The sequence below is a fragment of the Adiantum capillus-veneris genome, chromosome 12 (genome assembly GCF_014529385.1).
Source record: "Adiantum capillus-veneris isolate H3 chromosome 12, ASM1452938v2, whole genome shotgun sequence".
NCBI lineage: Eukaryota > Viridiplantae > Streptophyta > Polypodiopsida > Polypodiales > Pteridaceae > Adiantum > Adiantum capillus-veneris.
The window spans coordinates 88,257,653-88,276,108 of NC_140942.1; the positions used below are offsets into that span (position 1 = coordinate 88,257,653).

The window sequence follows — 18,456 nt, forward strand, 5'->3', positions numbered from 1 at the left end:
TGATCCTCCCAAGCATATAGTTAGGACCTAGTTATCATTCGGTTTTAATGCGTTATCACTTCGCTTAGACGGATTTAAATTCTCAAAAGTCTTGGCAAACATGGTCCATGCTTTAAATTCTATCTAAATAATCAAATGACTTAATAATTCCACGTATTATAGGTGGGAATGATGTAAAGGACTTGAAGATCGTTGTTGTGTGGTCAAACCCCTAAATTTAAGCAGTTAGTTAAAACTTCTCTATATGACCACATTTTGAATGATCAACTTGTCACACTTAGAACAAGTTAGCTATGTCTTATATATGCCCTTTGCAAGTTTTAGCATTATTTGAAATTGTGGTGTTGTCTATATAGTTTGCTTTTGGTCCACACTGGTTTCTTGCAAAGTTTTCTAGGATTCGATTTTTTTGCACTTTGTATGCTTCTTTTTCAAGTCTGAATTTAGACGAGAGACGTAGGCGTTATAATGAGTCTATAATTTCCGAATTGGGCTCCAAACTCGACTCAGGACTGTGAAACATATTACAATGTCCAATTATGGACTTTTTTCTAAGAATAGGTCAAGTTCTAGCACTTTTTGAGCATGTGAAAGACTTTTCATGGTCAGATGCAAAGCTAGTCTTCATAAAGCTATACAAAACAAGCGACTCTAGTCTAGATTAATATACCTTGACAATTGTCTAATGTTATAGAATCCTGCAACAAACACTAAAGTCTAGTTCAAAACACTGGCAAGTGGGGGGGGGGGGGGACAATGGTCCCCTACCCCCAACCTCACCTAGCTAGGTATGTAGTGCCTATCGAGCGAAAGCTCATGATGTTAACCAGTACATGCAAACCATGAGAAACAGCCCACGTTCCTACATGAGGAAATGTCAAAATCTTCTTGCGTATATGGAGACTCAAAGCACTAGTAAATCATCGCAAGAATCACCTACAATTTTGTAGGTGGTCTCAAGTACAAAGTTGATGGAGAAACTCCGTAGCTTGCAATAATTACAAGTCTCTTCTCTCATCTCGAGACTCGAGTCCGAGTAAACGAATATGTCTCATAGGGTCTGAGAGAGAGAGAGAGAGAGAGAGAGAGAGAGAGAACAAACCTGTATTTCCATAACCATGTCATGCCCATTATGATCCTCCCCCCATTTTGCCTTATTAGCATGATATAGATCTCTTGAGGACATGACATGCCATTGAGATATAGCCATAGATGGATTTCCTTAAAGTGGTGTAAAAAGAATTATTGAAGTTCCATGGTCTAAATTGATGTGTCCTAAAATCTTTCATGCACTTCAAAACTCATTGTGTAGACAAGAAATATGTTGTTTGAGAGAATAAACTAGTAAGAATCCCCTCTTAAACTCCTCGGCGAGTAGTTTTGAAGTGTCTATCTTTGTTTTTTAGCATAGATACAAGTTACTTCCAAAAGACTCTTCATCTGCCTTCTAGCCATACCAAGGGCAAAATGTTGGAAGAAGTAATGCATGTGCCCTACAGAAACACACCCTTGATAAACTTATTAAACCCCCGCCAAGTGTAACATACTTACCGACCACATGATACTTCTATCCCTTAAGCATGTATACTTTCCAATGAGCTGCTAATTCGATGCCCTTCGTTTTACCCATATGTGGTCATTGAGATTGCTTCATGAGCACTACCATGGTCTTCGACCAAGGAGATAAAGGCACTTCATAAAGCCTGTTTGAGAAGCCTTTACAGCAGGACGATGTAATTTATCTGCAAGACTCACAGGAAACGATACACACATCGCAACAGAAAAAAAGGGACAGTCCTAGAGTTGTCAACAAATTTCTTAAATCATATTTTTTGATATGTAAATGGGATAATATTGTCCAAGGAGCCCGTTTTTCGGACAGGCAATGCTTGAAGATCTCAAGAATATATCGAATCAATAATAAATTCATCTACATATTTGAACTATGTGAAACCCCAATGGGGGCGGCCTGTTACGAAGTGCACATTTATTATGCTGACTTCAAGAATGGGTCAGACCGTTGCGTACAGCTTGGATTGTTTTTCCCAAATTGAAACTGAAAATTTGAGACTTCCCTTGCATTTTGCCAGGCTCATGGGTTGGGATTTCCTGATTTGAGCTTCCTGCATGACATTGCACCAAGGAATTTCGAGCGCAAGCAGTGTTTGAACCATTTACACTTGCACTCTTGAACAAGCTCCTCGAATAGGTCACCTCTCCCATTGCTCCACCTGGTATATCAAACCTCTCTCTATCCCTCTCTCTCTCTCTCTCCCCACACAGACACATATGCACATTTGAGCTTCAGGGATCACTTGCTCATATTTGATTCCAAATACACCAAGAATCTCATAACTGTCTAGGTCACCCTGATGATTTATTTGTGCATGTAAGACAAACATGCCAATCATCAGCTATGCTAACACTACATAAGAACACTGCATGTATGGTTCATCCTCATGCTTGCGAAGTACTATCTCCAAATAAAGTTAATGTACTTAATCCATAAGTTGGGCATAATGCAATCAACTGCTTTGCAATCCAGATACATACTTGTTTACAAAGACCTGATTTCAATCATGCAACATAGACCATCATGAATGCACGCTAGGGTTGCACTCTCACCCACTTCAAATTCAAGAGCATAAACAAATCATTCTTTCCTTTACCAAGGGAATAATAAAAATAATTTTGCTATTAAATGGAACTAAAGATGTCCCTTGATAGCCTCGATGTCATTGATTTTGTTCATAAATGTTCCAAGGTTTCAGCCTATTGAGTTCATTTCTTGAGGAGAAAGAACATATTAAAAGATCATGCAAAATGGCAAAAAAGGTAACAAAACACTCACCGTACAAAAAAAAATTCACCAACATAACATGGAACAATCAACTGCAGAACACCACAAATACAAACAATACCTTTTTGAGCTGTCTTGAATGAAGATTTCACTGCTGATCCGACTGCCCCCACTTCACATCGCTTTTCCCCCACTTCATTAGCACAAGATCCATCCTCCCGAAAGTCCGATACCTTTTTCCTGCTAAACAGAGAGGTCTACATTTCTCCATAACAAGGAGAAAAAATCCAATGACCACGGTAAACTTTACTCTACCTTGATATTGAAGCACCTCCATTTTCAACAGAAAAACTTGACATGCCTTTGGAACAAGTTCCTTGAAAGTCTGACAACCGTCGATTGCAGAAGTCCCCTGAGCTGCAAATTGAAGAGCTAGGTGAAAAACTGTAGGATCAGCAGCCGAAGGGCCAAGCACTGCAAATACAAAATTACCTAAGATACGCAAACCGTCCGGAACCTTTCCCACGAAGGAGATATGTTTTAAGCATTTGAGGGTGATACTCCAATATCTAGCAAAACCAGTAAATGCAAGTCTGTACAGTGCAAAGCCTCTTTATGCATGGCATTCCACACACGTTCTGAGTAAGCTGCAAATGAAAACACAAACCTCCCGATAGATGAGCTCCCTCACGTCTTCTTTGGACATCTTGCGCTGCTCGAACCCAAACTCCAATTTGGTGAGGGGTTGAGCTGATGGCTCACGACTCAATCTGGCCATTCCTGTGAAGTAAGGATCCGCTAAAGCCTGCCAGGAAACATTATGAATAAGCAGTGTGCTTAATGATAAACCTTTAGAAGCTCCTAGTGTGATTTAGCATGACGCCTGATGAGAAATAAACGGTACAATCCAACGACAATCTATCATCCAGTAGCACTTGCAACTTTTCAAGAAGGCATTCTTCAGTTGATTGCAACTCACAACAAAAGTTGACAGCCTGAGAATGAATTATGATTTAGATTAAGTCTTCGTTCAGGTGCTTCCACTATCCAGTGTAGTGGATAAGTGGAGGTCTAAACCCACGGGAGGGGCGCACGGGCGCTCGTTCTGGAGTTTGTCTTAATCATGCACTGTGACATTGCCACGGCCTTGATGTGACCAGCAAGCCACAAGCGAGGCCGCAAATCCACAGCAAACACACAACTCAACTTGAAATTGCTAACACTTGACCTTCAAAATCATTGGAGACGAGGCACACTAGAGCAGAGTTCTCTACCAAGATGCACTAGGCTCTAGCCCCTTAGTCAGGGGCTGCGTGGTGACCGATTGATCAAATGTACGACTGTCATAACAGCCTCTGCCCAAAAACCATGGGGTAATGCAGCATGAAACAGCATACATCGGACTTTTTCTTGAATAATCCGATTCACCCGCTCTGCAACACCATTCTGGGGTGGATTATGAGGTGCTGTCAGCTCCCTCTTTATCCCTTTACTGTCACAAAAGCCCCGGAAAGACTTTGACACACCTTACTGCTGATTTGATTTTCAGCAAGTGCCACGAATTGTTTGAACTTATCCAGGGTCTCATCCTTATGCTGCATCGTGTTAAGTTCGTGAAGGCCCTCTCCTCTTATATTATGTACACTCACTCACACCGCTAACTCACTGGGTGGGAATAGACCCTTGTACTCTTAAAACCATACATACTAATACACTTAAATTTTTAAGTGTATCAAATATTGATACACGCAACCTCACCGTACTCTCTCTCTCTCTCTCTCTCTCTCTCTCTCTCTCTCTCTCTCTCTTTCAGCCGTTTTTTGACCTAGTAGACAGCAGTTCACTCTTTTGACCATAACTTGCTCATCCGAACTCCGATTTAGGTGATCTATAGCCTCAATCGAAGAGCACAAAGCCCTCTACGCATTGATGTAAAGACAGAATTTTTCTGTGTAATGGAAGGCTTTGCTGTAACAGCATCTCAGAACTGAAAAAACTGTCAAAACTTTGCGTTTTTGTTGCCAACTTGAAGGCAATGTCAGATAAAACTTGCAAGGGTGGAAAAGCCACACTCGCCATGGAGAATGATGCAAAATCTCCAAGGAATTTGGATGCTAATCCAACCACATCGTCTACAACAACGGAAGCAATGATCATGGCTTACTTGATCTCGTTACAAGAAACCGTCAACAAACAAGGTGAAGAGTTGCGCGCACTTGCAATGGAGAATGGTACTTTAAGAGTTCTCGTTGTGGAGAATGAGCACCTCAAAAAGGTTCTTGAAATGCAAACAACACGCTTGATGCATCTTGAGAATGAAGTTCAAGAATGTAAACGCTCTCTTGTTGACATGAATGTAGTGAAAGAGCGCTTGAGCAAAGTTGAGAGTGATCATGTATTGAAAGAGGAAACGATAGATACAATACGACATGATGTATGTGAGATGAGAAATGCATCCAAATCATGGGCTGATATATGTAAGGATAATGTGGTTTCTACATCTCCTATCACGCAAGCCGTTGTCCAAGCAAAGAATGTAGAGAATGTGGACACTCAAGAATTGCAAGAACGACAAAAACGCTCAAAGAACATCGTCATTCGTGGAATCAAGGAGGAAAGCATGGAAACACCCCAATCTCTTGCGGTTGCTATTGAAGAGTTTTTTGCTACACACTTTGGCATGTCAGGAATCATGGCTTATGGTGCACATCGAGTTGGAAAACAAGGAGTCCCTCGCTCGGGAGAAAGACCTATTGTATGTACCATGGCTGATGAGGTAAAGAGAAAGATCATCCTTGACAATGGTTGGATCTACCTCAAAGGAACGGGTTGTAATGTATACGAGGATCGCACTCTTATGCAACAAAATGTACGTCGCAAAGCATACGAGGAAAGAAGCAAGAAGGTTAAGGTATCATCTCAAGAAGAAAAGGCACTTGAGGAGGATGCAAGTCCACCCAACAAATAGGGACACATGATCTATGAGACCAACTCACGCTTGCGAATAAGCTTTTGGAATTGTAACGGGTATCCATGGAATGCGGGAATTGGCATTGATGAGCTTACCAATGACTCCGATGTGATACTTCTTGTCAAAACATGGGAGCATGATGCGCAACGAATTCTTGGATTTGACAAATACGATGTGCATTCTTTGATGTGGGCCAAAAATGCAAAGCAACGAAGAGGCCAAGGAGGCGTAGCATGTATGACCAAAAAGGGTTTGAAAGATGTTTCCATTGTCAAAGAAGATAAGTATAAACGCTACTTATGGCTGAAAATCAGCCCACCAAATGGTCAAGTCATGTTTGTGGCCGGCTGCTACATTCCTCACTATGACTCCAACTTTTATGCTTGCTTGAATATGGATAGAGATCAGCCCTTTGTTGAACTAGAGGAAGACATTGCTCATTACAAGGATCAAGGTGAAGTCATTGTTTTTGGAGACATGAATGCTCGCACAAATATGTTACAACACGACACACAACAAGTCGACATGCCGCATGTCTCAAGAAGAGTGGATGACTCATGCATGTATAATCGAAGTTCTAATGATGCAAAAGAAGTGGATCACTATGGAAAGTCACTTATACATATGTGCAATAGTACCGAAATGCTCATTGCAAATGGTGTATCTCTATGGCAAGGCACCAATGACTTTACATGTAGAAAGCACAATGGTGCTAGCGTGATTGACTATATGTTGTTCTCAGAAGCCACTTTAGAATGCATACAAAGCTTTACACTTGGTGAATGGAATCCGGAATCGGATCATAGGATGTTATGTATTGACCTCAAGTGTGGTAAACGGCCCGAGCATGTAGCCTCCAATCATGATGTGAATCATTTGTACCTACGTCTAGACTTCAAACGAGCACTTATATATGCTGATATGGTGGACCAAATGTTAAGCATGATAGAGCATCAAGGGAGCCCAACATTAGAATGCAAGTGGAAAGTTTTCAAAGAAGTAATTTTCTCTTGTGCGAAGGAATGCTTTTCGGCGAAACACATGTCTTGCAAAAGGTCTAAGAAGGGTAGCACCAAGAAGAAATGGTTTGACATGGAATGTAGTCAAGCCCGAAAACACTTGCTAAGATTGGATGCAATCACAGACAAGGAAGTTTACTTGGAATGTTCACACACATACAAAGCACTTGTTCAAAAGAAGAGGAGAAGGTGGGAAGTCGAAAAACAACTTCTTTTAGCACAAGAGAAAGCACATGCATGTGGCAAGTTTTGGCAAAATCTAAAAGGCAAGCGCGTTGAGAGCTTTGGTGACTTGACTCTTGAGGATATGTATATGCATTGTAAGAACCTCTATGAGCAACCCAATGTTGATAAGATGGAGGGTTGTAGCTCCCTTCCATTTATGTCTCCCTTCTTTACCATTGAAGATGTATGCTGCGCGCTTGAGAAACTTGCTACTCGCAAGGCAGGTGACCTTCAAGGTGTCAAGGCTGAAATGATTAAATGGACAAGCAAGAAAACACGATATTGGATATGCGATATGTTTAACCTTGCACTTCAGTATGGCATGCCTCATGATTGGAGTGCAAATTGGATCAAACCTTTGCACAAAGGAGGAGATGTAAACAATGTGAATAACTATCGCACTATAATGGTTGGTTCTTTGATGGCAAAGTTATTTGGATGTATCATGGAGATGAAGATAAGTGAATGGGCTGAAAAGAATGGCAAACGTGCGCTTGGCCAAGCAGGTTTTCGAAAGCATCATAGCACTATTGATCGCCTTGTCACTCTTCGAGTTCTTATGGAAGCGTCTCGATTGAAAGGAAAAAAGTTGTATTGTTGCTTTGTGGATTTCAAGAAAGCTTTTGACATGGTACCGCGAGGAAATCTTTGGAGACGTATGCAAAGCCTTCAAGTGCCGAGAGAATTTATGCATGCAGTCTTTCGCATCTACCAAAAAGTGATATGTCGATTACGTATGGGAGATGGAATTTCAGAATTTTTTGCAAGCACTATTGGTGTCAAACAAGGATGCCCACTTTCCCCAACCCTCTTTGGGCTACTCATTGATGAATTGGAATACATGGTTCTTGATTTTATGCAGCAAGAAGGCATAGAAGAGGTTAAGATTGGAAATGCGGTGATCATGCTTTTGCTTTATGCCGATGATGTAGCGCTCTTGGCACATACCTTAGAAGATGCACAAAAGCTTATGAGTGTCTTGGAACGCTTTTGCCTACATAGCGGGCTGATCGTGAATGGATCCAAAACCAAGGTTATGCTTGTAAAGACCCTCAATGACGAAAATCCATGCATTGTATACAACAATAAGAAACTTGAAGTGGTAGATCACTTCAAGTACCTTGGCCTTGAGGTTCCATCCAATCATAAATGGAAGGATTGTGCAATGCGTCGCTTGGAAGCCGGAAAGAGGGCTTATTATGCATTTGAGAACATGTGCAATGCAGGAGAGATCAAGTGTTGGGCTCTCAAAAAGTACCTCTTTGACACATTGGTGACACCGGTGCTTCTTTATGGAGTGGAGGTGTGGGGTGGAAGCATCGGGAAGTCTACTTGGAAAGAGTTTGAGAATGTCCAAAAGCGTTTTCTCACCAACTTTCTCCAAGTCAAGACACAAACACCCTACATGCTCTTACTTCTTGAGTCCGGATCGCTTCCCATTGAGGTCTTGGGCATGGAAAGGGTTGTGGAGTACATGCGTAAGACACAACGTAGCCCTTTGCATCGACTTCCTAGAATCGCATATGAAGCAAGTCAAAAGGTTCAAAAGACATGCAAGAGCAAAATACTAAGTTCGGGGTGGATGCTTGATATCAAGAAATGGTTTGGAAGATGGGATGCATGTCACTTGGTCAAGGATGCGTCGATCGACTCCCAAGTTAATGAGGCCTTCTTACAACGCCAATGTATCATGGCTTGGGAGAAATCCGGAGGTTCTCGCTTCAGCCATTACACCACACACGTTGCCCCAAACTACAAATCTCTCTTCTTCTCGGAACGAGGTAACCGAACCCATTCCTACATCCTTGAGCCCATCCCGTTGAGTGCGATCCGCACCATTGCCTCCATTCGTCTTAGCTCCCATTCTCTACGCTGCGAGACAGGACGTTGGGGCACTGGCGAGGAGTGTCATCGACTTTGCACCTTATGCCCTCGTCAAGTGCGAGAGAGTGAGTACCACACACTACTTGAGTGCTCAGCTTTTGACCACATTAGGTCCTCTTTTCCCCATATATTCAGCCATGAGCTCTCCCTACATACCTTCCTCTCCCAACCACGATGTGGACTCTCTATTGCGACGCTCATTTCAGCCATTTTTGAGCATCGAGAGTCACTTATGAACTCCACTCACACCACGTGACATGTTCATTTGGTCCCATAGGTCATATTTGACCTCTCAGGACGATAATAGAACTATCTCTCTCTCTCTCTCTCTCTCTCTCTCTCTCTCTCTCTCTCTCTCTCTCTCTCTCTCTCATGTCATCCCCAACCTCACCTATGGCAACAAGCAAACTCAAATATATGCTTCACTCCAAACGAATTTCCATCATTGAATTGGAAATGAAAGCATGGAGAAAAGAGATGGAAGATTGGAGGAACGCGAAGACCGTTTTCCTCCGAGAAAATGAAGAAAAGGAGAAGAGGTGGAAGGACGAGAAGGATCATCTTCTCAACAAGATCGCCACGTTGGAGAATAGCATTTTGGACCTCCACAGAGAAGTGTTGGAAACACGGTCAAAAAATGGGCTTGAAGAGGGGGAATTTCAGCCCTCTTTGAGGGAAGAAATTGACAACATCAATGAGGAGAAGAAGTCATGGGCCGCGGTCATATCCGAAACGCAAAAGAAAGTAGAGGAGGCCGAAAAATGGATTGAGGTTGCCAAGAAAGGGAAAGGTAAGGAAGCTCCTTGTACACCCACTCTTATCAACATGACCCTCGAAGAGGAACAAAGAAGGAGGGTGCGGGCTCTACATGTGAGGGTAACCGGCCTCAAGGACATAAACAATGTGGAAAAAGAGGTCACAAGCCTCACATCAATGATGGGGGTGGAGAAGCCTTCACACACAAAGGCATGGAGAGTGGGCAAGAAGAGTGAGGGCCCCGGAGAATCTTCAAAGGAAAGAGCTCTCATACTACGCTTCCCTTCATTGGAAGAGAAGAAGGAATTCTTGAGGAAGAGACCTACTCTCAAGAAGACAGGTATTTTCTTAGGCGATGACCTCACTCTCTCACAACTTGCGCATATGAGAGAAGTAATGCCCGAGATTCAAGCGGCAAGGGAGAAGGGGAAGATGGCCTTTTACAGAGATGGTCGGGTGGTGATTGTAGAGCGGCGCTCTACATGACGGTGCGAGACCTATGGGACCACATTGAGGATGGCGACTTGGAATTGTAATGGGTCTATGAGGTTGGATGTTGGTGCCTTTGAGGACAGTTTCAGAGACAAGGACATTGTTTTCTTTTCAGAGACTCACCAGGCCCCTGGCCAACTGTTGCCACATGTGGTGGGATACAAATGGGAGACAGCCCACAGAACAGTCACGAGATCTGAGCATGGGAGTAGAGGTTCAGGAGGAGTAGCGGTGTTGTTTAGGGAGGAGCTACAGCCACTACTACATATTGTACGGAGAGATGATCAGGCTAGATACATGTGGGTGAGGCTGAGAGCTGACACAGGTCGATTTCTATATATTGCTATATGTTACTTCCCCCCCAGTACGTCAGTATATGCTGTATCCAGAGGGCAGTCGCCTTTCTCAATTCTAGATGATGATATATGGGAGTTTTCTAGGGATGGTGATATCATCCTCCTAGGAGACTTCAATGCTCGAACGGGCAACTGTCAGACAGTCTTCTACGACACCTCAGATGAGATGCTTAGAGAGTTGGATGTGGATGAGCTGGGGTTTGACAGATGCTCACATGACAGAGAGCAGACTGAGTATGGGAGATACCTCACGGAGATGACGACTACACATGGGCTAGCCATACTTAATGGCTTACAGCGGTTTCCTGGAGCAGCAGGCTTCACATGCTTTCCACACAGACATGGGGCCAGTACAGTGGACTATGTTATGACACAGCCGAGCTTTATTCCTTGTATTCAGGATTTCACGGTGGGAGCCAGACCAGTGGGCGTAGCAGTGGATCATGCTCTCTTGACACTGTCCGTATCTTTTCAGTTTAGTACAGCCCAGAAATCAGGAGGCAGGTCACACACCCGTTATACATTTACACCAGAGACTGACTCGGTTTATACAGAGGCGATCTGGGATCGTCTATGCACAGTTGCTCCAGGCCTCTCAGTAGAGGAGTGCACTACTTTATTGACTGAGACACTACATGATGCAGCATCAGAGGCATACCCACACACTCAACCGGATCGGAGGCGACATTCTGGGAGCATGCCCCAGAATAGTTGGTATGATGAGGAGTGCAGAGAGATGAGAGCCCAGCTTCAGAGGGATCTTCATTTAGGAGTCATCACCTACAGACAGTCGCGGATTGCTTTCCGGCGCCTTGTGCGAAAGAAGAAACGAGCTTACCTGGCCCAGATGGAGCGAGACTTGTATCAGTTGTTCTTGAGTAGAGACTCAGGCGAGGCATGGCGACTCTTCCATGAGCACTCCCCTCCCCCAGTGATTACTTCTCCTGATGTGTGGGGCCAGTATGCGACATCGTTATATACGGTTCCTGGGCAGGATCCCCTTCCAGATCCTACAGAGCCATGTCCACCTACGAGCACCTTCTTTACCACTGAGATGGTAAAGAGAGCCATTGACAGGATGAGGACCAGGAGGGCTTACGATCATGACGGTCTAGTAGCGGAGCACTTTATACATGCTAGGGATATGCTGATGGAGGTTCTTGCAGTGTTGTTCAATCGTGCCATGTGTGAGGGATTACCTGAGACTTGGAGGTTGTCTACTATTGTGCCTATATTCAAGGCAGGTGATCCTACAGAGCCTGGAAATTACCGCACTATTATGGTTGGACACACACTGGCACGATTGTATGCATCCATTATTGAGCAGCAGTTGAGTAACTGGGCAGAGGGTGAGGGTGTACGGGCAAAGGGACAGGCAGGTTTCAGGAGGGGTTTCTCCACTCTTGACCATATTCTGACACTCAGAGCTATCATTGAGGAGGGCAGGTCACATGGGAGACGGATTTATTGTAGCTTTGTGGATTTCCGCAAAGCATTTGACATGGTACCGAGAGCTCGACTGATGCGCAGACTGCAGGAGATGGGGGTGCCCACAGTGTTGATTTGGGGGATTATGGCTTTATACAGATCAGTGATGGGACATGTACGCACCCCAGAGGGGATATCTGACTTAGTTCACTCCACTATCGGGGTGAAACAGGGTTGCCCATTGTCTCCTACTCTATTTGGTATGTATGTTGATGAGGTGTCTGATTACATTGACAGAGAGGGTGATAGAGGTGCCCAGCTGGCAGGGACGTGGATCCCATTGTTGTTATATGCTGATGATATTGTCTTGATCTCTGACTCACCAGAGGGTATGCAGCGACAGTTGGATGCATTACACAGTTTTGCAGAGGATAGTGGATTGTCTGTAAACCTTGGTAAAACCAAGGTCATGGTGTTTAACACCACACCGCAGTGGATCAGGAGATCGGCACCGACCTTCACGTATGGTCAAGAGATTGTGGAGTATACAGATGCATACACTTACCTTGGGATAGTCTTCACTGGGCCGAGGTTTTCTTTGGGGAGAGCAGCAAAGACTAGACTGACCAGAGCTTATGCGGCCTTGGGAGGCTTGGAGAGGATGTGTTCGCAGGTTCAGTTCCAGGAACCTCGGACAAAGTTATGGCTCTTTGATACTTTAGTAGCCTCAGCTATGATGTATGGGGTACAGGTATGGGGACCTTCTGTAGGCCAGGATGGTTGGAGAGGTATGGAGAGGCCCTTGGTATCTATGATCTCCCGATTGATTAGAGCCAAGGCCTCCGTACCTCACGCGATCATTCGAGCAGAGCTAGCTGCCCCCCCCATGGAGATTGAGGCGCTTACCAGATCAGTGTCCTTTGTGCACATCCTATGGGATACTACTAGAGACAGATATGCTAGATTGGCCCTTGAGTCTTCCAGACAGTTAGCTCTACAGGGGGACACTTCATGCTGGTATGCACAGATGACTTCATGGTTTCAGACGCATGGCTTCACCATGGACAGGTTGCCCCCTTTCCAGTATTCTCTTCAGGCACCCTCGCTGTCTCTTACACGGGTGGAGATCACTAGACTCATTCGTCAGGACCTGATCCAGCTCGACACTAGGAGGACATGGATAGAGCCGCCTCAGGAGTTGAGCACAAAGATGGCTTTCTATAGAGAGCATCTTCTCCACCTCACAGGAGATGGGTTTGTGATTCGACCCAGCTACATGGACACACATATGTCTCATGGTTTGCGTTGTGCCATTGGTCAGATACGCACATCCTCACATCAGCTCGAGATTGAGACCGGTAGATTCAGAGGGATACCAGCAGACAGCAGGATATGCCGATTATGCCAGAGAGAGCCAGAGACAGAGTTGCACTACATATGTCATTGCACAGTGTTCTATGAGATACGGGGGCGTTTCCACTGCTTATTCAGAGAGGGTTTTGGTCCTCTATCTAGGGTCATGAGTTATGAGGATCAGAGATGTCTTGGACTATATCTACTTGAGTTACACAGGTATAGAGACACTTTACTGGGGAGAGCTAGAGAGAGGCAGTCCCAGAGACACATTACAGATTTCTTTTCACTAGATATGGGACAGCCAGAGGAGCAGCCACCACTGCAGAGCTCGTCCCACACTCATTCGACCACTACTGGCACTCTCATCGACCGAGCATTGGAGCTACAGAGATACAGACGACCGCGACTGAGGAGAGGAGCTACACAGCATCGACGGAGACTACAACAGAAGATTCGAGCCATACTCTCTCGACATCCAGAGTGCAGATGAGGATGGATCCTCACCATTTCTTCCATCTTTGTTTCTCACACTGTTACATCCAGTTTACCGGGTACCTATTGTATCAGCTGCTACACCCACGTAGTTTTAGATTGTAGTAGTAGTAGTAGTATTTTGTTCCACTTCTAGTTCTTTTGTACCCAGACATGGTATTAGATTCACTATTTTGTAACTGATTGGTCTCATAGGTCATTTTGGCCTTTTGAAGACGTTAATATAACATTTCATTTCATTTCATTTCATTTCTCTCTCTCTCTCTCTCTCTCTCTCTCTCGTCTTTCTACAACAAAGTTCAAACACACGTCGTCGCCTTCTCCTACTGCTAGTGCCTCCTTCAAACTAGTATCAGAGCCTCCAGTTCGCGCACTTCTATGCACCCGCAGCAGCAAGCAAAGCCAAAAGTTGCACACGCAGTTGGTCTTTGCATCAAATCAGCCCAAGCCCTCTCACACAAGTCAAGACAGGACTCAATTCATGCGAGAAATTTCAGCCTCGGTGTTATTCTTCAACAGCACCAGATTTTGATCCGAAAATTGCAGATTTTGTGCATAAAAGCTTCACAAAAATTGGGGCTTTTCATGTACAGGAGAAATTGCACTTGGCTAAGTCAATTTCATTGACATTCGTGCATCGCACGTAACCCAAGTCCACTTGGGCATGTCGATTCCTAATCGTGTTTTTGAAGAGTGACAAGTAACCCAAGAAAGAAGGGCTTGTCCGGCCTCCCCTTGTGCCTCTTTTCACTCATTGAGAGCAGACCGTGTACATAGCGGCCGGCCAATTGACGTGAGGTGGGAAAAAGTAACCTTGGTGTGAGCGCAAGGCCGCCAAGGAGTGCGCCCGCAGGAAAGAGTAGAGCTCGGGTAAAAGAAAAGCCTTCTCTAACACAGATTGCAAGCTAAAGAAAGACCTCAAGACCTCAAGAACCTCAAGAACCTCAAGGACTCAAGAACCCCAAGAACCACAAGAACCCAAGTTCCTCGTGAACTTAAGTACCCAAGATCCCAGTGTATGGTCATCACCCGAAGCGGAATGGATATTATTTTGCGTGAAGGTGATGAGCATGGAGGTGGCGAGAAGAATTTTTCCCCACCAAAAGGTTTTTCTGACCCTCTCCCTTCTCCGTCTACGCCAAGGGTTGCACCAAATTCTATGGAGGCTTTGGTCAAAACGATGATGGACATGATGTTACAACAAGAAGCGCAACGCACCATCTTGGAGCGCGAACACGAAGAAAGAAAGGCAGCCTTAGATCGCGAGCGTGAGCAAGCGGCTTGGCGACCGAGGAAAGAAAGGCAATCTTGGATCGCAAGCACGAAGAAAGAAAGGCAATCTTGGATCGCGAGCGCAAAGAAAGAAAAGCAGAATTGGATTGCGAGCGCAAAGAAAGCCGGTTAGCCTTGGAGCGTGAGCGCGCTTGAGTGCGAGGCGCAGAGAGACCAACCCATGCAAGAGCTGGTCCTAGAGGTACTTACCTCGAAACCCAAGCCGGTCAAAGATGTAGGTAGTTCATCAAGTAGCTCAAGCAGGAATTCGGACTCCAACAACCTTGTCACTGAGAAGTTGACGTTCAATAAGTATGACAGTAAGATGGATGCTACTATTATCAAGGTTGTTTCCGTACGTACGTACGGTATGGTTCCATACCGTACAGTACGTCCGTACGGTATCCGTACGCACCGTACGTACCCCCAAAAAAAAAAAAAAAAACCCTCTGAAAAAATAAACCTCTGGAAAAAAAAAATCGCCAACAGTGCCTATTCCCCGTGGTCAGATTAGGTGGGCGAGGCCTTTAATAAGTCCACCTATCCTATACTGGTTATTATCACAACAGAGAATCAGAGAGTAGAACAGAGTCTCTGCACAGAGACCAAGGAAGGATTTGCCGCCACCGATAAGGTTCTTTCTCCCTCCCTCCCTCCCTCTCTTTGTGTTTGGAGTCTGCAAGGAGGCACTCTAGAGTCCTGACCTCGCGAAAGATTGTAAGTTTTGTATTCAACTTGGAAGTGTGCGTTAATTGTGTTGCAGAGTTATCTAGCGGTTACTTAACTTGTGGGGTGATTTTAAGTGTTTTTTGAAAGTTGTGGCTATGTTTAAGTATTGTGCAGTGTTTTTAAACTAGATAGGTTGTATATAAATTTGAAATTCTTTGTATTTTTAGCTTTTAAAAAATATACTACGAATTTTACGTACCTTATGGCCCAATCCATACGGTACAACGTACAGTACGTACCGAACACGTACCGAATACTACGTACCTTACAACCTTGACTATTATTCATTCTTGGTTGCATCAATTTAATGCTTACTTGGCGACAATTAAGAAGACAAGAAATAGCAAGGTTTTGACGACAGCCATGTACCTTGCCGGTGATGCCATTAATTGGTACCACGCATGTCAAGAGGCACAGTTGACCGCGCACCTAGAGGAAGCAGAAGAAGGTGTGCCCCTTTCCTTCAATTGGGTTGACTTTCAAGACAAGCTCAAGGCGCGGTTTATGCCAGTACCTAGCACGGTTGAGAGATGATTGGCACAGTCTCAAGCAAAATGGTATGCCAGTTATGTCTTTCTCTAATCGTGTTTTGCAGCTCGACACCCAATTACGCAAATCGATTGATAAGCGCAAGGAGGCATTCCTTTATGGCTTGGACGAGTATACCAAGTATAATGTCGAGGTACTCAATCCAATCGATCTCAACAAGGCGGTAGCGATTGCTCTCGCACAGGAGATGAAGCACAATATGGGAAATCCTAAGGAGAACAAGTCGTCTCAAAGTACCTCTTAGACTCCTCAGAACCCTCAGAACGATAAGAATGGTAGGAACGGTAACTCTTCTAGCCAATCTTTCTCTAATCCTTCAGAAAAGAACTCACAAAATGAATCTAAGGGTAAAGCTAAAACACCTGCTAAACCTAAGCTAACCCCGGATGAAAAAGCCGGAAAAGGAATTATAGGAGGACACATAACGACAGAAGAACAAGTCATTTAAACTAAGGAAGGTCGTTGTTAACAATGTCACGTCAAGGGTCACATAAAAGCTGCTTGTCCTAAGGCAACCCCACCTAAAGAACCCAAAGCACCAATAGCTACCCCAAGCACTCTAATGAACCAATCTGAGTCTTCACATGTTTCTGACACACATTGATGAGTCTCTCTTTTAAGTGTTATGGCCATGTGAAGGGTCAGTGTTTTGTCATATTGTTTGATTCAGGGAGTATGCATGATGTGATAAGTGCCTCTTGTAGAGAGAGCCCGCCTAGAGGTTAGTCAAACATCTCCTCTCGAAGTGTCGAGCTTCGCTCCCGATATGGACTCTCTCATTACGCAAGAGTGCCTTGATGTGTTGTTTACAGTTCAACAAGCTGCCTTCCGTAGAAAATTTGTCGCGTCTCCTCTCTCAGGATGTGATATGCTTTTAGGCATTAGATGGTTTCGTGAGCATAACCCTCTTATTGATTGGGCCATCGCATCTAACTCACGGAGGGGGCACAACTTGTCAGTAAGGCTCCCTACCGTTTGAACGAGACTCGGGAGGAAGAGTTAGAGCGGCAACTCACGGAGTTGGTGGCCAGAGGATTCATACATCCTAGTGTAAGTCCTTTTGCTGCTCCTATTTTGTTTGTCTGCAAGAAGGATGGTTCGTCTCGTTTGTGTGTTGATTACAGGGCATTGAACAAGATGACCGTCAAGAACAAGCTTCCGATGTCTCACATTGAGTATATCCTCGATAGGCTCAATGGGACAAAGGTTTTCAGTAAGGTTATAACAAACTTGGACACTCCAAGTTAAGATTCTACCGCAACACAACAGAGATTCACTTCAAAACAATTCACAGTTCACAATTGATTCGACACGGCCCGGCGGAGTTCCGAGCCTAGAGATATTGGCCCCAAAGACTGGCGCCCTTTTCGATATTTCTTTTGTATTAAATCTGTGCTCAAAGTACAAAGGAGTGGGCGGGTTCTCACTCTCAGACTATGCGTCCAGATGCTCCGCAAAGTGAGAGCCCTACCCACTTATTTACAAGGTTACCAGGGATGCTAAAAGCAGAGCCCCAAAAGCTTTAAAAATCAAAAGCTTCATAAAAATAAAGCTATTCCTCTCCCAAGCCGTGCTTAATTAAAGCAACTCCAAAAAGCTTCTCAACGTAGGATTTGCGTAGAAGCAAAAGCTAACTTTTCCGTACGCTGTTGCCACGTTAGCACTTCCGTACAATCTGCCGCAAATCGCGCCGTGAATCACGGGTACATGCCACGTCAGCATTGCAGTGCGAAATCCGGAAATCTGCCACGTGTCACTGTCTGTCAACCCGGGATGTGTGTGTATCTGCTGTGTCAAGACCATGCAACATCACCAGTTTGTGACATACCCCCCCTCTTGAAAGCATTGTAATCGCCCTTGATTACGCCTGCAAAACAAACAGAGGCCATAAACTGTCTTAGCAGACACTGACTGTTAGTACCGACGCACTAGGAACACGCATCTAGCACATGTACCAATCGACATTCACATCACAGGACATCACTTGACATCACAGGACATCACATGACAAATCACATTCAAAAATTCATTCGGATCTCAGACCATGATTAATCGGCAACGTATTTAGCAATCGCATCTAGATCCACTCAAGACCTCATAGATGCCCAAATAACTAATCATTATTGC

General features: G+C 44.5%; 1 protein-coding gene across 2 annotated transcripts in view; it reads right to left on the bottom strand.

The window, feature by feature from the left end:
• Positions 1–1,803: 1,803 nt before the first annotated feature.
• The window catches only part of LOC147446092 (mitogen-activated protein kinase 9-like), a 61,475-nt gene continuing 44,822 nt past the window's right edge, over positions 1,804–18,456 (bottom strand). Inside the window, exons 7-11 of one of the 2 annotated variants that reach the window (XM_086525411.1) lie at positions 3,468–3,605; positions 3,293–3,369; positions 3,116–3,217; positions 2,922–3,043; positions 1,804–2,231 (exon numbers count right to left, since the gene is read on the bottom strand). In XM_086525411.1, the coding sequence (XP_086381537.1) occupies positions 2,002–2,231; positions 2,922–3,043; positions 3,116–3,217; positions 3,293–3,369; positions 3,468–3,605 (669 nt within the window). In that variant the 3' untranslated portion in view covers positions 1,804–2,001. The remainder of the gene's footprint in view (positions 2,232–2,921; positions 3,044–3,115; positions 3,218–3,292; positions 3,370–3,467; positions 3,606–18,456) is intronic. The other variant, XM_086525412.1, reaches the window with a different exon arrangement.